The sequence below is a fragment of the Carassius auratus genome, chromosome 28 (genome assembly GCF_003368295.1).
Source record: "Carassius auratus strain Wakin chromosome 28, ASM336829v1, whole genome shotgun sequence".
Taxonomy (NCBI): Eukaryota; Metazoa; Chordata; class Actinopteri; order Cypriniformes; family Cyprinidae; genus Carassius; species Carassius auratus.
Window position 1 is genome coordinate 12399544 of NC_039270.1, and position 23496 is coordinate 12423039.

General features: G+C 40.8%; 1 protein-coding gene and 1 non-coding gene across 12 annotated transcripts in view; one reads left to right on the forward strand and one right to left on the reverse strand.

Moving 5' to 3' along the window:
- Positions 1-749: 749 nt before the first annotated feature.
- Positions 750-831, reverse strand: trnas-aga (transfer RNA serine (anticodon AGA)). Its single transcript has one exon. It is a non-coding gene; the product is annotated as a tRNA-Ser (tRNA).
- Positions 832-2043: 1212 nt separating this feature from the next.
- Positions 2044-23496, forward strand: part of LOC113046805 (nucleosome-remodeling factor subunit BPTF-like) — a 31958-nt gene continuing 10505 nt past the window's right edge. For 2 of the 11 annotated variants that reach the window (XM_026207809.1, XM_026207813.1), the window contains exons 1-21: positions 2045-2859; positions 4739-5564; positions 6836-7056; positions 8724-8933; positions 9331-9510; positions 9974-10159; positions 10303-10451; positions 11318-11649; positions 11757-11888; positions 13066-13195; positions 13299-13434; positions 13532-13816; positions 14030-15848; positions 18339-18463; positions 18542-18670; positions 18799-18949; positions 19227-19347; positions 19653-19893; positions 20191-20358; positions 23006-23142; positions 23230-23344. In XM_026207809.1, coding sequence (XP_026063594.1) covers positions 2376-2859; positions 4739-5564; positions 6836-7056; positions 8724-8933; positions 9331-9510; positions 9974-10159; positions 10303-10451; positions 11318-11649; positions 11757-11888; positions 13066-13195; positions 13299-13434; positions 13532-13816; positions 14030-15848; positions 18339-18463; positions 18542-18670; positions 18799-18949; positions 19227-19347; positions 19653-19893; positions 20191-20358; positions 23006-23142; positions 23230-23344 — 6277 coding nt within the window. In that variant the 5' untranslated portion in view covers positions 2045-2375. Of the gene's footprint in view, positions 2860-4738; positions 5565-6835; positions 7057-8723; positions 8934-9330; positions 9511-9973; positions 10160-10302; positions 10452-11317; positions 11650-11756; positions 11889-13065; positions 13196-13298; positions 13435-13531; positions 13817-14029; positions 15849-18338; positions 18671-18798; positions 18950-19226; positions 19348-19652; positions 19894-20190; positions 20359-23005; positions 23143-23229; positions 23345-23496 lie in introns of all 11 variants that reach the window. The other 9 variants (XM_026207815.1, XM_026207811.1, XM_026207814.1 and 6 more) reach the window with 9 other exon arrangements.

Below are 23496 nucleotides of genomic sequence, written 5' to 3' on the forward strand. Positions count from 1 at the left end.
GCTGATCTCTGGAACACTGACTTTCCACATGATACACGTTTATCTGACATGTCAGCTTGCCTTTCCTTTTGTTTTGCCACTTCTCTTTCCTTACGAAACGGTTTAATGATGGTTAGATGGAGGGGGAAAAATGATGATGATATCTTGCTAACGAAAGAAAAAAATAAGCAAATTAGTCACCATCATGTTGTTTCAAGTTTATTTGTGTTATGATATAGGCCTAGACAAAAAGATGCTATGAAAGTCTGATGCTCTAACTAACATATTCCACAGAAGAAAGAGAGAAATGCAGGTTTGGAATGAATAGATGATGACTATTTGTTGATATAAATTCAGATATAAATATTGAAACCCAAAATAAGAAATATGATCCATGATTTTAAGATTGAGTTCCGGGAATGAAAGCAGTAAAATGATACGAGGGCGCCACCTGTTGGCAATTTATTTTTTTAATTCTTTTTTTTTTCATAACAGCTACAAAATGTCAAATCTGTTGTTCTTAAATGCGCAGTTACACTGTGCAAGCAAGCAGTGAGTAATTTTAAGGATCTTATTACATTATTTTTTTAATATATATTTTATACATAACGTAGCCTAACGTTTTCTAATCAAATTAAAAATTATATTTATGAATTAGATTAATTTTGATGCGTGTTAATAGACGTGTTTTGGACGGCTCGTCATATCGTCCTATTCATGATGGTAAATATAGTGAAACTATAATAAAGAAAAAAAAAACGAATAAATTTCGTAGTCGGCAGGATTCGAACCTGCGCGGGGAGACCCCAATGGATTTCTAGTCCATCGCCTTAACCACTCGGCCACGACTACATGAGATACGATGCATTCTGGGAGATTTTTATATGAATACTTACGATCTATGAGTAATTTACTTATAATACGTTTCATTAGCATTGTTCAGAAGAACAGCTACTCTACACGAGACTCGGATTCAGATCTACACTCACCGCTCACTGTATGAAGCTTCAGACATCTTGTTTATTTTACGATTTATTCACTCCTGACAATCCCAAACTGACCAGCAGAGGTCACTGTCACACTGTACTGATTAGCTCTGACTGTTGTGAACAGCTCTGTGCTCAGAGGATGATTTTATGTGTACGTTAGTGCCTCTTCTTCAAGACCTGTGCTTGTTTTGGCGGTCCTGTAGGTTTTTTTCCTCTGTATTTTGATCGTGATATTTTGTCATTCCGGCACGGCCTCTGCATTGTGAAATTCTGCCACTTTCTTGATCACTTTTATATAAACAAGTCAGTGGCTTGATCACGCACGTGGTTATGAACTGTAAATATAAAAACATGAATGCTTTTTGAAGAGTAAATGAGCGTGTGAGGTTTCCCAGTCTTTAGTGATGGGCAAAATGATCACTCTGAAGAGCTAAGAGCATAAAAAGTCAAAGTCAGTGCAACTGAGGGGTTGATGTTTCACAATGTTTGTTTACAGTAAACAAAAACAGCAGATAAAAGTATTATTATTATATTGTTTGATATTTTTTTGAGACCACCAAAAAACTGAAGGCTGACATTCTTGAAAAAACAAAAACCTGTTGGCATAATCTTGCCTCACTGTTTAAATAAAAACATTTGTTTTAACTAAATGTTTATTATGTTAACCGTGTCTTTATTAGTTTAAGTTGCAGGTATGTAAAATTCAGCACGGAAAAATCAAATTATTATTGTTGATCCTTTTTTATATTCACATACCACATGAGAAAGTTAGAAAGAAAGAAAGAAAGAAAGAAAGAAAGAAAGAAAGAAAGAAAGAAAGAAAGAAAGATCAAAACAGGCTAGGCTACTTTCTTCATATGCGCGCACAAACGGTGTCATTTATAGAAAATGCATGTTCTGTAATAACAATAATAAACCCTACATGCTTGTTTTCATTCACTGTGACTTCAGTCTGTCGGTGTCTGTCGAGCCTCATCTCAGTCAAGTTCACACGCCGAGGAAGACGGAGAACAGAAGACACCGCAGCTCCGAGACCAGACTAAAGCCGAGCCGTGTAGTTACACTCAGGCAGCAGGAGCTCAGGAAGAGGGATAACACACTCGCGACGCGACACACATCGCGCCGAGCGGCGAGGCTCCGGCGGGTCACGTGGCTCCCGCACAGGCCTGCAGTGTGTTGTCGGCGGACAGAGACGAGGAAAGAAACATGGCGGCTGCGAGCGAGCTCGAGCGGCGCGCCGGCCCTTCGTCTTGAGCTTTCTCGCGATCACCGAGACCGGGGCTCCGCGGGACTAGTGCATATTCACCAGCGCGGGATCAACTTTGCGGTGGTGCCCGAAATTCCGGGTTCGGTGCGTGTAAAGTGCAGGCAAAACGCGAAACTGAGGAGAATAGGCTTTCATCCATAATGAGGGGGAGACGAGGCAGGCCGCCCAAAGCCCAGCTAACACCGGAGCCCTCAGCGGGGCCGGTGCGCGGTCTGAGACCCCGCCGGGGCTTGAGGGCGAAGCCAAAAGGGATCTCCGATGAGGATTATGTTACCCCTAAACGGGGCACCCATCATCATCCAACACGAGGCCGGAGGAAAGCGCGGTCCACGGCGTCGAGGGGCAGAGGAAGAGGCAGAAGCACGGCCAGAGGCAGGGGGCGGCGGAGCACCGCGAGCGGGGTGGTGTACGACGACCACGAGAGCGACGATGAGGAGGACGAAGACGCGGTCAGCTTGAAATCAGACGAGGAAGAGTTCGTGGAGGAGCCTCTGACGGACGAAGAGGACGAAGAAGAAGAGGATGAGGAGGCCAACGGCGAGCCCGACTACCTGGAGGAGATGGACGATTTGGAGGAAGACGATGCCAGCTTCTGCACGGAGAGCAGCCACGGCAGCAACGCAGGTACGGGACGCCTCGCGAACGAGCGATCTGTCAACCACGACGCGCGAGGGATCCGACTCAAACGGTCGCTCTTTTGTTGCGCTGAACGCTCAAAATGGATCCCGGTGCTCCTCGGTGCGGGCAGAGGCCCGGGGCTAGCGGGAGCGCGGTGCTCCTCTGGAGTAATCAGAAGAGCGTCCGCGGGCTTTATTTTTTTTGATCATAACAACAGCTTTATAATCAAACACTGACGCTAAAAGTGGCTTCGTCACATTGTACGAAAGCACTGCCGTTTTGAATATCAACAGAAAGTTCTGTTTACCGTTCGATTGTGTATTTGCTAACGGTAACGGTAACTTGGTCTGTTGTAGCGTATTAAACCCAGACACACTCTGGATTGCGTTTTAAATATAAATCTCTCTAAATCATGCGTTTTTGTTGTAGGATTACACTTTTATATATAGGTTAGACTGTAAAGGGAACACTTTTTAGTCTCACACATAAGTTACTTAGCCCATCATCTTGCTAATTGATTTCGAGCTGATGAGATTGTTGATTTATTAATAATAAAATTATAAGCATATCCCGTAAACTTTAATCAAAGCACCGTCAAATCTTGTATCGGAGTGTTACTCACTATGCCCCCTCATCTGTGTGTGTGGGGCAGTCTGACGGCTGTTTCGGAGCGCGGCTGATGACAGGGCAGCACGCGGCCGGTTGTTTTGAAATCCAGCGCCAGCGCGTCGCACCTGACGCTTCGTCTCGTCCCGCCACAGTGCCGTGCTCGCCCATGACGTCATAGTGACACTTGTGATGGAGCTTTTGGTGCTGTCATGATTAATTAGGGCTGAGGTCTTTTTTTTTTTTTTAATTTTGTGAGTGACAGTTGCACTGTTTTCTATTGTAGTATACTTCAAAATGCAATTTATTCCTTTAGATAAATAAAGCTGAATTTTCAGCATCATTACTCCAGTCTTCAGAGTTACATGATCCTTCAGAAATCATTGTAATGGGCTGATTTGCTGCTTATAAAACATGAATTGAAAACAGCTTAATTTAAAAATATGGAACGTTTTCTTGCATGCCAATTGAGAATATTTTTATGAGGAGACAGACACTTTTTTTCAGTATTCTTTCATAAAGTTCAAAAGAAATAGAATTTATTTGAAATTTAAATATTTTCAACATTCTAAATGTCTTACTATCACTTTTGATCAATTTAATGTAACTATGCTCAATAAAAGTAATTTAATTTACAAAAAAATAAAAATAAAACAGATATTTAAACGGTGTGCATATTACAATTTTTATTTCAGTCATTAAAACATACATTTTCTTATATATATATATATATATATATATATATATATATATATATATATATATATATTTTTTTTTTTTTTTTTACCATTTACAGATTCTAGTGAGTTGTTGCTTTCTTGTAAAAACACAGGCTGATATCCTGTTCGTGTTCATTAGATACTCGATTCATTTGATTCTGTTCAAAACCGTTCTTTGCAGACAAATGTAATGCAACAATCTTCTTTGTCCTATGGGAATCACATATTAGCTGTCGTTTTAATACCACATACACAACCACTGAACGTTATGTTCCTCGAATCCGCCTTGTCTTATTTCTTAAGTTTCAAGTTTTTAAGGAGATTCCTGATCTTTCTTGTCTAACTGCACACACTGGTTGTCTGAATCAACACTGTGTTTTTTTTCTGAAACTGATCATTTTATGCATGCATTATTTTATTCAGTGTTAAATCTGTAGTCAAATCTTATATAAACAGACACACCATAACAACACTAGAGTGATTAGTAAAATTGCAGTGTGCATTGAGATTTTCCTTCCTCCGGCCAATCAAAAAACCGATTCTTATTTTTTCTGTTTCAGTAGGTCGTAAAAGGCCAAGACCAAGGCGACCGCCTTCTCCGATTCTGGAGCAGAAGGAGATTCCTCATCTGCAGCTGCCCAGTTCCTCCGAAGACCTTCTCATTCCCAACGAGCAGCTACTCAACGCTTCGGCTATTTACGAAGTGCTTCGCAGTTTCAGCACTGTCCTGCGTCTCTCTCTGTTCCGCTTCGAGGACTTCTGTGCCGCTCTGGTCGGACAGGAGCAATGCACGCTGATGGCGGAGACGCACATCTGCCTGCTGAAGGCTATCTTAAGGGAGGAGGACACCTCCAACACCACTTTTGGTCCGGCAGACCTCAAGGACAGCGTCAACTCCACGCTCTACTTCATCGACGGCATGACCTGGCCAGAAGTGGTGCGTGCATACTGTGAAAGCGACCCTGAGTACCACCATGTGCTTTCTGACCTGGAGGGTGAAGACTATCCGTTTAGCCCGCTGGAGAGCAAAGTCAAGGTCTTGCAGTTCCTGGTGGACCAGTTCCTCACCACCAACCTGGCCCGTGAGGAGCTCATGTCCGAGGGCGTAATCCAGTATGATGACCACTGCCGGGTTTGCCACCGGCTCGGCGACCTGCTGTGCTGTGAGACCTGCTCAGCCGTGTATCACCTGGAGTGTGTCAAGCCTCCTCTGGAGGAGGTGCCCGAGGACGAGTGGCAGTGTGAGATCTGTGTAGCACACCAAGTGTCCGGCGTGACTGACTGTCTGACCGAGTTCCAGAAGAGCCGGCCGTACATCCGGCAGGAGCCCATTGGTTACGACCGGCATCAAAGAAAATACTGGTTTCTCAACAGGAGGATTATTATGTGAGTATTCACAGTGTAAACTACTGAAGATAGGGCATAGATAAGAAGAAACAGGTGTCATGTTTGCCATATCTAAGGCCTTTAGCAGCCTTACAGTCAGATTTGTTTGTATAGCAGCTTTACAGAAGATCATATGTTTGTAATATCTTAATTCATTATGCCTTATAGTCACATTGGGCAAATAAGATGTGGATGAGAATATATGACCCTGGAGCACAAAACACAAAACATTTGTAGCAATAGCCAACAATACATTGTATGGGTCGAAATGATAGATTTTTCTTTTATTCCAAAAATATTAAAATAAATTCAGCAAATTTAAGATAGCAAACATTAAGACTATGTTCACACTTTTTGGGCATTTTACATTATAATCCTATGGAGTAAACTGTGTTTTCCAAAAAGTCCTGAGCACTTTTTTTTTTTAACGCCACCGCTGGCGTCTTTTTCTGCATCTTTCCAAGTAAAAAAAAATTGCCCTACGTCATGTGCCTTTTTGGCAGCTGACCAATGACAAGCGAGTACTGAAACCTGTTGTTTCCAGAACAACAAGAAAAAGTGGAGAAGGTGCTGGTCGATAGACTTATTTCCTTCCCCGTGTAATGTTGTGTGCCCAAAAACCTCGTTGTGAACCGAATTTCTACTCACCGTGAAGCCAACACAAGAGACAACTTAAATCTTTCTCGACGTGTCTGCACCACACAGCACTAGGCATCTGTTGCAGCTCTTGTTATAGCAACAAAAGATGCCCTCGGCTGCTATTTGTAACAAAACACTACACTAAAAAAAGCTTCAAAAAAGACGCCAAGTGTGAACATAGCCTAAAGGTGCACTAAGAGATTTTTGCGAAACGATGTTGATAGGGACCTTGCCCCTATTTTGGAATCTCCGCCCCACACGTACGTACACAAGCATGGCAGCGATGATCGCGGAAACAAGTGAAGATGTCACACAAGCATATTCTATCTCTATTTTCTGTGCTTGTCTTGTTTTATTTACTGTTGGTTACTAAGTTAGACTAGGTTTTATTTGTATTTTTGTGAAAGATTAGCTCCGCTTTTGGTAGCAAACCCAGCTACTGACATACTTTTAAACACATAATTGGAAAAGTATTTCAGGGAAAGCCAAAATATAAAGGTTTTTGTGGTTGTCAAAATTTGAATGCATCACTTATTTGTCTCACTAGGTTTTCTGAACATAAGAATACGGTTTAAAGTCTATTAAGTGCCTGAATTGAATGTACGCAACCTGTTTGTTTTGATCTGTTTCAGAGAGGAAGATGGTGAGGATGAAAACAAGCAGACCTGGTACTACAGCACTAAAGTGCAGCTGGCCGAGATGTTGGAGGTTCTGGATAAAGAGTACTGGGAGAACGACCTGTGCTCTGTGCTGGAGGAGATGAGAGAGGAGGTTCACTCTCACATGGACATCACTGAGGAGCTCACTAACAAGGCCCGGGGGAATAACAAGGCATACCTCACCATTGCCAATGGTAAGAAACTACTGCAATCATATAGCTCACTTTTTATCCCCATCTTAGAAATGCATGTTCCAAGAGGGTAGGGTAAAAAAAAAAAGTTGCATTTACATGCACATTCACATTTTTTTTTTTAAATACTAACTTAAGATTTATTTTTGCAGGATTTGCTCACAATAAAATGTGTTCAAGTTTGTTTTTTTGTCACAGTTTTTTCTAAAACAGTTTGCAAACATAAGTTTATTGCTTCTAATTTTATTAAGTAAAAAAAAAATGCTTATTTTTTTACTTTGCTTTTTTCTGAGGATCATCAGTATTAGCTGTTGTTTTAATGAGACCATTGATGACCACTGAACGTCATGTTCCTCATCGTCTCATTTCTGAGTTGCTATGTTTTTAAGCAGATGTCCGATCTCTCCTAATGTCTGACTAACTAAAGGACGTATTTATGGACACACAGGTTGTCTGAATCAACTTTTTTTTTTTGCGGAAACTTATCATTTTAGCAACACACACTCATTTTCCCCCCTTCTCTAAAATAGTACACAACACTGCTGACTCTGCTGTCTCTTGTCTGCTCTGTGGAAGAGGGAATATTTCATTTCTTTAAGTTAAGACTTCAGCGCTCTTATTTTTTAAATGTATGTGGGCATTTTTATTTATTAAAAGTATTTATATGTAATGACAGCTTAGGATATCAGCACTAAGGCTCAATGTTAATAAATACACATTTATAAAATTCTCATTGAAGCTAATTTAATTAAAATAATGTGTTATTCAATTAAGCCTTTTCAATAAACATAATTTCTTTCAAATAAATTGTTGTGGAGCAAATCCATTTAGTAACCTACTGTATGTGAAGTATTTTTATTACTTTTTTATTACTTTTTTATATTCTTGTCAATGCCTAGGGTTAAGGTTCAATTTTAGTATTAAAATATCACTGTATTGCATTACTAGATCACAGAATTACACTTTTTCTTGTACATAGCATTAAGTACTAATTTAAAAGAGGAACATAAAAGGATAATGTAACATAAAACATTATGTTCCAGTGTGTCTGTATCTGGATTTTTATATATCCAGTTATGGTAAATAAAAAGTATTTATGTAGTCCCATAATTGTTTGCATAATTGTATAATTGTTGGGTTACCTTGTTGGGTTACCTTGTATTAATTAACTGTGTTAAGATGCAAACCACGTTGAAAAACTCCATCCATAGTATACAGGGACTATATCTGTCTCAGTAATAGTTAATGTGATGGAATTTAAATGTAATGTAAATCACTGTAAGGTGTCTTTCCGCTGAGGTATTTTTAGCCATGAAAAGCTGCTCCACCTGCACTAGAGTGAGATTAATCTTATAGAGGCTTTGTGGGAAAGTATCAAGCTGCAGATGTTTCATGCATTCATTCTGCTTCCTGCATGCAAACTTTGATTCATGTGGTATTTTGAAATGCTAACTCGTTAGTTTTAAAACTACATAACTTGCAAGCAACTGCATTTCAGTGAGTAAAGGCATAGTTCACCCAAAAATGAAAATTGAAAACCTATCTGAGTTTCCCTGTAACCAATTTAGCATGTATTCATAGGAAGCATGAATGTTTTGTGTAGAGAAACGTTGGACAGCTGTTGTGTTGTTTCTGTATCTTGAGAGCATTCTTCTGTCCATTTCCTCCAGACGTGATCCTGGACCGTCTGAAGACCAAGCAGGAAGCAGAGCTTGAGGAGGTGAAGCGACGGGCCGCAGAGGAGGCCGAGAGGGCCAGACTGGAGTCGAAAACTGTGGCTGGTGAACCAGCTGCACCCGATCAGATGAACTCGAACGGATCGTGTCCACAACAAGACTTCAGTAATGGAAATGCAACGAATGAGCAAACTTCTACTGATGGTGAGAGAGATTCCTGTGACTCTAGTAGCTGTATTTCATGACATTTCATGTGTTTCAAGGTCTGTTTAATTCAAATTGTGTGTTTTTTTTTTGACTGGTTTGTGTTGATCATACATACAGGCCAGTCAATTCAAAATGTATCTGAATCCACTCTTTCTAAGAGCATTTCAGCTTTCGATATGCAAATGCGATGCTTAAAAATCAGTGCAATGCTTTCCAGACTCTTTCAGTTTTTCTTCTGTGACATTATTTGAATACTTGTAGTGTGTGTTGATCTTAATTCTTCTCAAACGCAGCTACAATCCTCGTCTATTGCATTTGGAACTACAACCAAATCATTGCATCTCTCATCTGTTAGTGTTAAAACACTAAAGGTGTTTGTCCATTGATATTTCAGCCTCAGTCTCAGCTGTCCCGACTGTCGAGGTGGGCAGCACTAATGTTCCTGAGCTCGCTGCACCCGGCTCAGCCATACCGACTAAATCTGACTCCCAGGATCCCACGGGAAATGCTGTAACATCGTCTTCCAGTGGTGAGGAGAAAGGGGAAGGGACTGAAGGGATGAAAGAGTTGGCAGGTACAGCAGCCGCATTTCTCAATGTTCAAGCTTTTACATTAAGACAGGCCTTAGCTGCAGTACATTTTCAAGCGAAGAACAGATCTGCGGTTTTCTTGTACTGAAACAAAGACCCTCCTGGCACTAGAGTCCATCCACCCTTCCCAGAAACCTTTGTTTAATAGTGCCATCTGTAGAGCAGCACTGGATCTTTGCCATCATCTTGGGTATATCGCGTTTATGAAGATTGTCGGGCCCATCTGGATTGTTTTGAATTCAATTGACCAAATGTTATACTGGTATACTGATACATACTGCAGGGTTAATGCTGTGCTACAATATTATTTAGGTTGTGTAACGCTAGTGTACTGCTTGCTATTTTTGGTTTCACGGTATGCAAAAAGTAGTATGTGTATTACGCAAGTCTTCTACTCGCAACATGGCCATGTGTGTGATATATCTTCTGTCACTGTGTGTCCTTAAGCTAAGAGCTCAGAGTCTGCTGCTCACAGAGAAGGAGATTCTGTACTAGAGACCGAACCCGCGCAGACGGCAGACGAGAACAGCTGCAGCAGTCATTTCTCCATCTCTGAGTGCCTGCGAGGTCCAGAAGAGCCTGACCTGGTGGACCGGTCCTCACAGTCTTCTCTCAACAGCCAAGAGGATACAGGTGTTTATGCACACCCATAACAAAGTTTTGCAGTTGTCCATTTATGGTGACACCGGAAGCCAGACACAATACGTTTACAAATAGCTGTAGCTGCTCTTACGGGAAAAATAAGGTGGAAATGTTAACCCTTTTTTAATCTTTAGGTGAGGGTAAAGCTAATGGAGATAGCACAAAAACCGGATCTTCACGCATGATTACACGACTCCGGAACCCTGATAGCAAGCTAAGCCAACGCAAAGTCATGCAGGACAAAGATGGCAGCTCTCAAGATGGTAGCAGAGCACTTAAAGAGGTGGGACTGTTGTCTTTCTTTAAGGGTAGTTCAGCCAAAAATGAAAATTCTATCATTAATTCCTCACCCTCATGTCGTTCCAAACCTGTCAGACCTTCCTTCATCCTCAGAACACAAATTAAGATATTTTTGATGAAATCTGAGAGCTTTCTGACGCTCCATAGACTGCAATGCAATTGACACTCTCAAGACCCAGAGAGGCAGTAAGGACTTTGTTAAAATAGTCCATGTGACATCAGTGGTTCAACCTTTTATGAAGCTATGAGAATACTTTTTGTGCTCAAAGGAAAACAAAAATAATGACTTTATCAACAATTTCAGTTCAACGCATGTTCAAGACAGCATCAGTTCTCATAGTTTCATAAAATTACATTGTCACATTGACTATTTTAACAAAGTCTTTACTGCCTCTCTGGGTCTTGATTGTGTCAGCTGTATGTGGAGGATCAGAGAGCTCACGGATTTCATCAAAAATATCTTCAATTTGTGTTTCCCGAAGATGAACAAAGTTCTTACAAGTTTGGAAAGACATGAGGGTGAGTGATTAATGACATAATTGTCATTTTTGGGTGAACTATCCCTTTAATGAAAAACAACAATAACTTGTAAAGAGGTTATTGTTGTTTTGATGGTCAATAGTGGTGTTTATTAAAGGGGTAGTTCACCCAAAAATGCAAATATGTCACCTACATCTTAGATGCCCTGGGGTGTAAGCAGATAAACATCACATTTTAATTTCTGGGTGAACTATCACTTTGAGGCATGAATAAATATTATTGTTGCTCATATTGATCAATAGCTACCAGTATTAAAAAAGTTGCAAAATTATGCTTGAATTTCTGTAAATCATGTGAATTTTATTTCAGACTCCTCCACTATCATCTTTTGGCTCCTTTAAGAGAGACTCAAACAAGAGCAGTGGCTTTTTCAAACTGGGCCAAGAGGGCAAATTTCGCGTCTACCACAACCAGTACAGCACGAACACACTTGCGCTGAACAAGCACCAACACCGTGAGGACCACGACAAACGCAGACACCTCTCCCACAAGTTCTGCATGACCCCTGCTGGTGAGTTCAAGTGGAACGGATCGCTGTACGGCTCCAAAGCCCTGACTGTGTCCACGCTGAGACTTACCATCATCCAGCTGGAGAACAATGTCCCTGCTCCGTTCTTGCATCCCAACTGGGCGTCACACAGGTAAAAGTCTCACAAGTGCCAGTAGGACTTGTATTTGTTTGAAATGTGTAGAGGTTTCTGGAAGCAGCATTTAACCGTGTCATCCTGTAACCTTTCCATTGCTGCAGGTCAAACTGGATAAAGGCTGTCCAGATGTGCAGCAAGGCGAGAGAGTTTGCTTTAGCATTGGCCATTCTGGAGTGTGCAATCAAACCAGTGGTCATGCTCCCCATGTGGAAGGATTCTCTGGGTCACACAAGGTCAGTTTAAATAAATATGGATATTAAAACAGCCATCTGCAATCTTTTGATGCTTCGAAAAAGCCATGCAATGAAGTTTAATGGAGTATAAATGTACCTGTGCGAGTGAAGACAGTGAAGCTTACATGATCTGTTGCTTGTTGGATAGAAAATAGAAAAAATATAGCTAGTAGTCAATAGTTTTAAAAGTTTCTTATAAAAGGAGCCATTACAAGTTCTCTAATAGTATAAAATGGTAAGTATAAATATAAAAAAAGTGTAATTTATATTTCAAGGTCATACAAACCAATAGATGTAACATGTTTAACTTTATACATTTTTGTATATGGCTTTATTGTATTTAAATGTTCAGTTATTATTGTTTTAAGAAAAAAGTAATAGTCCTGTTATACTGTATTATATGAAACTTTTTTACAACTACATTTAAATACCGTGGTAATACCGTAGACCATGATAAATGCATAAGCAATTAATCACAGCACGGAAATTTGATACAGGCTTATCCCTAGTAGATATATAGATGAGCGGTTTAAATTGTGTATGCGATTTAAATTTAAACTCCGTTTGATATCATCTGAGCGTGGTCAAGAGAATTCAGTTTACGTGTCTGGGATTTTTTGAGATCTAAAGCTAGATAAAAAAAATAAAGCTGAATAAATCAGACTAGGATATGTATTGTGCCGAGATTGGTGGATTGCAAGTTTTATAAGTTATTATAGTCACGAGGTTTGCACTACAAGTCTGTGGGATCTTGGCATTGTTTGATATTTCTGCTAAGGAAGATATGTCAGATCAATAAGTCATAATAACCCAAGTCATGTCTGGGCTGTGTTTTGTGGATGTAGCTTGAAAGCTTTAGGAGGATTTGCAGTCAGAAAGAAAAAGGGGACCCACAGCCACATGTTTATAATAGCAGTATGTTGGCTTTGTCAAGCTAATATAATTGTCATGTACAGCTTATTGTCAGGGAAGTTAAATGCTTATTTGCATGTATGGGTAACAAAACATTAATCCAGTACTATCTTTCTGCTCATTGTTGCTTCTAAAGATGAAAGCATCCTTGTGTGTACTTGAAAAAATTCTGTGCTGGGGGCTTTTTACGAAAATGTACGGTGAGTCACCTTTTATGTCCCAGTTTTGGCAAACTTTCTTTTTTTTGTGCTTCATCTTTCCACAGGCTTCATCGCATGACTTCTGTAGAAAGGGAAGAGAAGGAGAAGGTCAAAAAGAGAGAGAAAAAACTAGAAGATGAAGAGACTATGCAGCAGGCCACATGGGTGAAGTACACTTTCCCCATCAAACACCAGGTATGTCTGAACACTTGGCAGCTGAGTGTTTCTTGTGAACGTTTTACCAGCTTCAGCCTTCAATGCTGTAGGCTTTCATTAACTGTTTAAACATCGTCCAAAGGTGTGGAAGCAGAAGGGTGAGGAGTACAGAGTAACTGGGTATGGAGGCTGGAGCTGGGTGAGCAAGACGCATGTACATCGCTTTTTCACAAGGCTACCTGGAAACACCAATGTCAATTACCGGAAAGCACTTGAAGGTATGTTGTTTGCTCATTTATAATACAAAAAAATGTGGACTGGTACACAGAGAAGACTTAAATGAGCAGAAATTCTCTAATAAAAAACACTTTATAGCAGCTAAAACTGGAATGGACAAACAGGCAGTTCTCCCAGAAACACCAAACCCTTTGGTTAAAACGGATGAAAATTCGTCTCAAAATGTGCCTGAAAAAGATCATGTCCAGGACATGTCACTGGATTCTTCTGAAGAAAAGCTATCTGAGGAGAAAGATCATGTGTTAAAAGATGAAAAAATAGAAAATGAAACGGTTGAAAAAAAGTGTAATGAGAAAGATGAGAAAAATGAGTCTGTGGAAGAAATGGACATCAGCACACCTAACTCTGCAAAGGATGAACCAGGTATTTGCATAGTTTAATTTTCACTGTCCTTTGTCCTGTACCAAGAACAGAAGTTTATCAAAAATTATACTTTAAAGCAATTGAACGAAACATAAATTTAAAGACCTTTCATTTTAGAATGAGACGTTTAAATATATTTTCGGTTTATTATGACACTCTGGAGGGCCACCACAGTCTACGTAGTTGCTAACATCTCTGTTTTCGTATTTGCAGCTAACATCACAAATGCCTTATCCGATGACTCCCCTTTGAAAGGGGAGCCTTCGGATAGTGAGGTGGTGGAGGACAGTGCTCTGAATCAGCCCCAGCAATCCTTCTGGCATGATGTTGTGAATGTCAGCGAAGGCTTCTTGCTACGCACAGCATACAAGAAAAGGAAGACCTCAAAACTTGATGGCCTTTTGGAGAGACGGGTCAAACAGTTCACCATAGAGGAGAAGCAGAGGCTTGAGAAACTCAAGCAGACCACCGGTTCTAAACCCTTGACTGAAAAGATCAAGGAAAACAAAGAGAAACCCATTGCTGCTGAAGACCACAAGGTCAAGATTGAAGGAACTATCTCTGAAACCCCAAAGTCTAGACAGGCCGAGGGAGTAGCATGTCTAGCAATCCAGGAAATAGACAGTGTGGTCAAAAAACTTGATTTTAACCAAGAGGACGAACAGTCGAAGACAAACACTTCAGGACAGAAGAACATTCTGGATATCAGATTAAATGACTCGTGTGATGTAGCCCCAAAAGAAACACAGCAGAAACTGCCTGAGCCAGAACCCAGAACTGGCAATAGGATAGCAATGTCTGAACTTAATGGAAACGCTCAAAGTCTGGATCAAAGCTTGAACGTTAAACCTGACAAAACAGTTTCAGAAACTACATGTCCACCCGAAGACTCTGAGAGAAAGGACGTCATTGAAAACAATGAGAATGATCTAGATGTAAAGAGAGCAGTGCCTGTGCAAGTAAATGGAAGGGATGGTCTTGTTGACACAGAATGTAGGAACTTGACTGATAGTGTTAACACAAAGGAGCTAACCAATACCGTTGGGGAAGAGATTAAAGCAATATCACCAAAGGAACCAGTGAAGTCACTAATGAATGGTGACGCCACTCAAGAGTGTCTTAAAGAATGGACTAATAGTGCGCTTCCTCAGAATTCGGATGAGGAGAAAGGAGTTACCAAACTTGACCCAGATTATCCGCCACCTGAGAAAGTGGCCAAGTTGGAAAACAACATAGAAGGATCTGTAGACTCCTCGATTAGTTCCTCAGTACCCGAACCATCTTCTGTAGCTTCCGAGCCAAACACAAAATCCGAGGTGCCTATTCATAACGCAAAGGTGGAGCCGATGCAAGTTGAGGAGGCAAAGCCTCCTGTACCTTCACCCGTCCCTTCAGCGGAAGAGTCCAGCTTGAGTAGTGACCTCACTGACAACAGCAGCAGTGTTAGCGAGACTACGACTGTCATTACTCAAGTCACCACAACTACAACCACAATGTCCACAGAGTCCCGCATGGTGTTGACCTCACGTGACAGTCTTGCTTCCAATAATGGGATCAGTCCACCCACACCAGCAGATTCTAAGGTGGAGTCTACTAGCTCTGTCTCAACACTCTCCACTACAACTACCACTACTGTTACCAAGGTTATGAACTCATCAGACCAGGAAGCAACTCTAACAAAAGAGTGCAAGACCACTGTCAGGAAAACACTGATTGACACCACGTCGAGTCCTAGTGGTTCCACTGTAAAATCTATGACAGTGAGTCAAGAATATTCCACCAGGGACAGGGTACGACTATTAAAGTTCTCTCACACCAAGAAAGCAAGGTCCGGAACGGCCTTGCCCTCGTACCGCAAGTTTGTAACCAAGAGTAGCAAAAAGAGTATCTTCGTACTTCCCAATGATGAACTGAAGAAACTTGCAAGGCGTGGCGGCATCCGCGAAGTTCCCATCTTTAATTATAACGCCAAGCCAGCCCTAGACATCTGGCCCTACCCATCTCCACGACCGACATTTGGGATCACATGGAGGTTTGTATCTTGTCTTTTTGTCCTGATTTTTTTCTTCCTTTTGTACGGTGTCTTTCTGAAAACCTGAAATAATTGCTAAAGCAAGCATCAGTATTTTTATAGCTTATACTTGTGGTCAGAGCATTGGAATGTCGATGTCCTGTTCCTGGAGGGCCACCTTTCATCAAAAATTACCTCTGTTCCTAGTTGAAAACACCTGAACCAGCTAATCAAGGTCATTAGGTTCACTAGAATCTTTTAGGCAGGTGTGTTGGTGTTGAACTACAGGAAATTTTCCCTCTAGGACCAGGATTGGACACAACTAGCTATGGAATTTGAACAAGCCCCTAAATTTAAGTATTAATATTTGTTCTACATGCAAAAACTGCTTCAAAACATTGTGGCTTCGTAAACCAATGTATGCCATCGCCTTTCTAGGCAATCAAACTTACAATTTTGACTGGTATATAATGAAACTGATGAAGATTTTAGACTTGTCCTGACCCATACCTTAAAACCAGAGTATCATAGCACTTTTGACTTGGACCAGTAGGCAGCAGCCTACCAATGCCCTAGCATCCATCGAGAGCATCCTAGCATCCAGCTAGAAATTCATCATAAACAATTTGGGGAATTTTATTACAATTTTATTACCCATAGCACTTTTGGTGGCAGATTTAGCTTGATGAACCACACACTTTTTGTTCAGAGATTGTAGTAATCTGGTTTAACATATGTTAGTTTCCTTAAAGGGATACCTCTCCCCAAAATTAAAATTGTGTCATTAATCATTTACCCCCATGTCATTCCAAACTAGAGCTGCAACTAACGACTAATTTTTCTGTCGACTAATCTAACGATTATTTTTTCGATTAGTCGACTAATCTAACGATTATTTTTATTGCAATAAATAATTAATCTAATGTTCTTTTTTTTAATTAGCTAATGAATCCTTTGGATAACTTTACCAAAAAAAAATATAAGTACAACTTCTAATATAATATTTCAACCTTTATTCATTTTCAACTTATGTGGTTGAAGTTTTTACAGTATAAAATAAATAAGAGGGAAAGAAAATTATTTTGCTATGGTAAATATGAGCTTATGATAGCATTTATAATTAAACCACAGTAGCCATAAATTTACAGTTGTCTGAGACGTCATGAAATGTTCTTCACATCACAAACCATAAAATGTAGTCAGGGTTCTGCTATGGTTTAGCATGGTTTCCAGATATCTGGAGTTGTTGCGGGGTAGCTCGGTGGTTTGTGACTGTTGTCTCGCGGCGCGCTGTCTTTTAAGGGGCCGTTCATATATCACGTCTATTGCGCGCTCAAGTTCATTATTTCCAATGTAGGCGCGCGAAAAGCACGCCCATAATGGAAGCGACGCGGTCGCGACACGCACGCGGTGCGACACGCTCGTTTTTTCCAGGCGCGTCCGCATCGCATCGAGTTAAAAACATCTCAACTTTTCAGAATGCCGCAAGAGCAAGAATATCAGATCTGAACCAGGAAGTTGGTCACCAGATCACACGGTAACCAGTTAAACCGTAACACCGGAGAGCGCCGAGATGTTTTCCTCTGAGGTGCTCGCGCATCGCAGTTGTGCTGCCGTGGTTCACCATATCGGTTTTACAAAGGGAACAAAGGGCCATTTTATTTGTCCTCTGTTTAAAGTATTCACATACTTTTGATAACAATGGTCTCTGTTTTTGTGATAGCCTAGAATGCAACTTTCTCCATTCCCAGTATGCCATCACGCGAGATGTAAACAGTGTGACGCGTCGATGCATTTCACGCACGTCGACGTATTTTTGTAGTCGACGTAATCAATGACGTCGACGCATTGTTGCAGCACTATTCCAAACCCATAAAAGCTTAATTTGTCTTTGGAACACAAATATATTTTGGGTGAAAACCGGGAGGTTTGTAACTGTCCCATAGGCTGCCAAGTGAGTTACACTGTCAATGTCCAGAAAAGAATGAAAAGCATCGTCAGAATAGTCCATCTGCCATCAGTGGCTCAACCGTAACGTTATGAAGCGATGAGAATACTTTTTGTACATGAATAAAACTAAAATAGCGATATTCTCGTTGCTTCATAACGTTACGGTTGAACCACTGAGGGCAGATGGACTATTCTGACGATGCTTTTCATACTTTTCTGGACCTTAACAGTGTAATTTACTTGGCAGTTAATGGGACAGTCACAAGCCTCCTGATTTTCACCCAAAATATCTTAAATTGTGTTTTAAAGACGAACCAAGCTTTTACAGATATGGAATGACATGGGGGTTAAGTGATTAATGACAAAATTTTCATTTTGAGGTAGAGTAACCCTTTAAGAGAACTATACCTCTAATAGCTCTTTCCTGTATTTTTAATAAATTTTTAAGAACAATTATAGTCATCTAAAGACCAAATTAGCCTACAAGATTGGCCAGCATGAATACTTAGTTCTTCTAAACCTTTTTTTTTATGCTAATGAGCTGGACGTTCTTTCAAACAGATATCGGCTCCAGACAGTGAGGTCTTTGGCTGGAGTGAGCCTAATGCTACGGCTACTTTGGGCCTGTCTCAGATGGGATGATATGTCTGTGAAACCCTCACCCACAGGAGGAACAACGCGAACAGGTTGGCGCTTAACTGCTCATCACATGTCGCTTTATCGTTTGGAATTTAGCACTCAACCTTATTTGTGTAACTTAACAGAGACATCTGACACTGAAATCACCACCACTGAGATCATCAAGCGGAGAGATGTTGGTCCTTATGGCATTCGTTCTGAGTATTGCATCAGGAAGATCATTTGTCCCCTTGGGGTGCCTGAGACTCCCAAAGGTAACGGTGACTCAGAGAGTCCTTATGCCAGTGCTTTGTTTTAAATATGTACAGGTTTATATCATGCAAGGTTTGCTTGACCAGAATTACTGCTGATATTTGATCTATGCATCATTCCTTTTGAGCAGAAACTCCCACACCTCAAAGGAAAGGCCTGCGTTCAAGTGCTCTGAGACCAAAGAAGCCAGAACCAGCCAAGCAGACTGGGCCTGTTGTGATCGAAACCTGGGTGGCCGAGGAAGACCTGGAACTCTGGGAGATTCGAGCCTTTACTGAAAGGTGGGAATTCTCTCTTTTGCTGTGAATGTACACACACTGAAACCCAACTTCGTGATTCCTTACTCATTTGTGAAACGTTCCATCAAAGCTTTCTCTAGGAGAAAGAATCGTTGTAGATAAGACATTAATACTTGCATGTATTAATGATAACAATAATTTAGGATGGTATTTCCTGTGTTCATGTACTTATTTTCCAATTTATATGTTTCCCAGTTTATCATGTTTTATTTGATCATTCGTATTCTTTTAAAGATTTTGAAACGTTCTGACTTCACAGGGTTGAGAGGGAAAAGTCGCAAGCAGCTGACCCAACTAAGGTTAGTGTGCAGAAGAAAGCAGAGGAGATCAAGGCCCAATTGGAAGCTCAGCTAAAGCAGCAGAGATTGGCAGCCCAGCAGGTGGGAATGTAGACATGTGCCCACCTGAGGCGCCCCTTTTTATTAACCAGGGGCACAATATTGAAAAGAATGGGTGTTCTTCCCAATGGGCCTTTTGATATATATGTATTGTTTGGGGTTTTTTTACTTTATGGCTTTTAATTATAATTTCACTCTTAGTTTGGTTTGGTTGTATTCTCATAATTTAATAATCTATCTTTAATCAAAATACTCACACATGGCTGACTTTATCTTGGGCTTTTTTTTAATTGTCTAGTATCTTTGCTTATATTGTGAAGTTGAACGGTTCAATGACTGTATTGCAGAAACGGCTGGAACAGCAGAAACCTTGCAGCACCAGCAACACATCCACCTTGACCAGCACTCCTGCGACCCCTGGGACCACTACTCAGAAGGTGGTGGCGGGCTCTGTTAGCGGTCAGGTAACTTCAGCACCAAAAGTGGTAATGACCACCAAGTTGGGCTCTCCGGTGACATTCCAGCAAAACAAGAACTTCCAGCAGTCTTTTGCTTCCTGGGTCAAACAGGGCCAACAAGGCAACACAGGTCAGTCTTTACAATGTTGTGAGAAGGCATTGGTTATAATGTAGCTTGATAACTGTCATTTTAGATGTTTTTGTTGTTGTTGTTGTTTTGCACGATAGTCTATTTGGTTGGAAATTGAAATGTATTTATTTTTTCCGTCCAGTTTTTTTTTGTTGTTGTTCTGGTAAGTTTATTCGTGGTGGTGTTTTTAGTGCTTGACGTCGTTTCGTTGTCCGTGGCGCACTTGGATGCAACCAAAGCTGTATTTCCTGATTGAGATGTATGTACTAGGGTGGTGATCAGACCTGTGTCTTGCAGTCTCTACCAGTTCGGTTGTGACCGTGGCGGCGAGTAGCGCCACCACGTCTGGGCAAACGTTCCACATCGCTGCTGCGGGATCTATGGCCGGCAGTGTCATTGCTGCTAAACTACCTGTTCCAGCCAACAGCAAGATAGTCACAGTGAACGTGCCAACCACTCAAGGAGGTACGACAGGCCTCCAACATCATTGGCATGTGTTATTTTTTATTTAATTTTTTTTGTTAGGTCTGCCTGCATGCAGAAAGGCAAAATATCGTCTCAGTATTCGTAAAAAGCATATTTTTTACTTTGTTTCTAATAATGAACAATAGGGGTGCTCTGATTGATCGGCTACCGATCAGTGATCACTATTGGCCGATAATCGATTTGGGATGTTTGATCAGCGGTGTAAGTCATTTGAAAACTTTCTGTGAGACAGAATTTCACAAACAGTGTGAGTGAATCACCGCGCAAGCTCTCTCTTTCTCTCTCAAAATGGGCAAATGGCTTGAAATCACATTGTTTCTGCCCTATAAGCGAGCTACATGCTGCACAGTTGTCACAGGAATTGTCACTTGCACAATCAAAGCAGTGTTGCATCATCACTGAAGCAAATAAATTACATTTCTTTTTAATCCTTGCCAGTGTTTAAACCATTCAGCGCTCGTGCTTTCCTAGCACACTCACACACACACTCACCAGGTTCACCTTTCTTAATTTTTAGTCTCTTTTTAGACTGACGCCTGAAGGTCTGGAATCCATGGTAGGTTTCTTTGGCCAAGGCCCGCCCATGAGACTTTTTAACCTCCTAATAACAGATAGTTTCGTTCAGGGGCACGTTTCGGGGTGTGAAAATGTCACCACAACAACAGACCGGTGTGTAAAACTCTGATGTATTTTAAGGATTCTGTGCTAAAAACATAAAATATTTCAAATACTTTTGAGAATCCAGTGTTTAGTTGATCCTGCTAAGCGCTCGTCATCACAGTTGTAAATGCGCGGCTTTCCTCTTTCGTGAGGGTGTTTGACGCCGTGACATCTTTGTTTCCAGGCGGAACGTTAAAGAAGACAACACGCGCGTCTCGCAGAAAAATTCCTGTAGAATTCAACCAATCTGATGACTTCGAAACTCGTGGCGTGTGCATCAGACGTTCAGCCAGCAGTCCGTGGGCGTGACGTCTGAGGCTAAGACTACTCTATTTGCAGTGCATGTGGTGCTCATGTTAATTGATGAAAGCGTTCACACTGCAGTGACAACACACGGCTGCAGTCCGGCAGTGCGCTCCATTATTCCATGAGCAGTGCATCTGCACTGAGATCGTTTCTTTAATGTTAGCGTTAAATATGAACATGGATTGACACAGAAAATGTAGTAATAACACAATAAATGCATATAATTAAAGTCTATTCTGTTTCACAGTCAACACATAGGCTATCGCTTTTTGGTAAGGTTTAAAGGAAAAGAGCAGTTTTAGATAAGGCAATAATAGATGGCACTCGTAGGAAAACAAAGTTCTTTATGAATGGCAGGATTGCTTATAATACAGATTTAAATGCAAAAGAAAAGGCAGTAAAGCTGACTTATTTCTGTCAATGGTACGTTTTAATTTAGAATGTTTGTGATAATGTAAGCAAAGTCGTTTAAATTGTGTTTAAACATTAAAGATTGTATTAACGCACTGTGTAAAAAAGAATCACAATATTGAAAAAGCATTCTCAGTAACAATGTTTGGATTTGAAATCAAATGGATAAAGGTGTTTTGAAGTAAACCACCACGGATCAGTAGCGGACTCCTGTGTGAAAGCACAGTCCGTGCTGCTTCTGCACCGCTTACATGGACTGCATGCACACTGCAAACGGAGTATGTGTGAACCCGGTGTAAAAGGCCACCTCACATACAGCACATATCAGGCTTGCGCTGTGTGTAAGCTATTATGCAACAATTGCACGATTGTCAAATTGTAGTGCATGATCAAATATTTAGGTGAGATATGTATAATAAAATTCAGGCCCTGAATACATGCCTAAAAATCTTGATCGGATCATCACTATAAATAATTCTACATGATAAAACGAAGGCTTTAAAAAGATCGGTATTGGTGATCCTATCAGCAGATACTGCTTTCTGTGATCGGCCTCAAAAATCCTGATCGGAGCACCCCGTATAAACAACATATGTTGAGCATGCGTCAGTTGATACAGCCTGTTGTCTATCAGGGTGTTCAGACTGGCATCAGTTTGCTGCTATGGAGAAATCGAATGTCATTCAGTTTTAATGAGAGGTGGCGGTTCAAGCAAACATTGTTTAATTGCTGTCATTGTGAACATCCACAAAATTTTGGTACAAGCTTTGCGCCTGTTTTACAGCTTTACTATTTCAGATTTTATTCAGTTGATTATCATTGTTGAACACAACGGATTACTTTTCTATTTTTAATGCTTAAATACTTTGTCGTTTCGTTTTCCTCTTATTTAACCTTCATTTTTTCAACTCTCAGTTTCTGATAAAAATACCTTTCAAATGTTTGGAGTCAGTAAGACTTTTTTCTTTTGATATATGAAGGATCATGTGGTACTGATGACTAGAGTAATGAGCCATTGCCACCACAGGAATAAATAACATTTTACAATAAATTAAAATGGTAAATGTCTTTTAAACTGAAACAGTATTTCATGAAATTACTGTATTTTTGATCAAATAAATGCAGCCTTGGTGAACGAAAGAGACTTGTTTTGAAAAAAAATTTTACCAGCTCCAAACTCTTGAGCAGATATGTATCTGTGAAATGCAGTATTCTTGGAGAAAACTGACTCCGCTCATCGCCCCGACAGGTTTGGTGCAGGTGCAGCAGAAGGTGGTGGGCATCATTCCATCGAGCACAGCGGGCACCGCTCAGTCCTTCCCTGCATTCCAGCCCCGTACGGCCACCATCAACATCAGACCCAACACAACCACCTCCACGCAGCAGGCATGAGCTCTCAGTAAAATGATCCATTCTGGAAAACTCAACTCTTTTATTCTTGTCATAACATTTCCTGTAATGGTTTTTGCCCAGGTCATAACGACTGGGAGCACTCTCCGACCAGGGATGGCTGTGATACGCTCTCCTCTGCAGCAGACCACCACCCTGGGCAAGACTATCATTCGCACACCCCTGATGGTCCAGCAAGGTATTCTCAACCAGGTTTCATCCTGGAAGTGAAATGGTTCATTTTTTGCATTGAATTAATTACACTGTTTGTATGTTTATTTGATAGTGTAATAGAATCCCATTCAATTTGTGGTCATTAATTAAAAATCAAATTAAAGTGCAGTAATATTA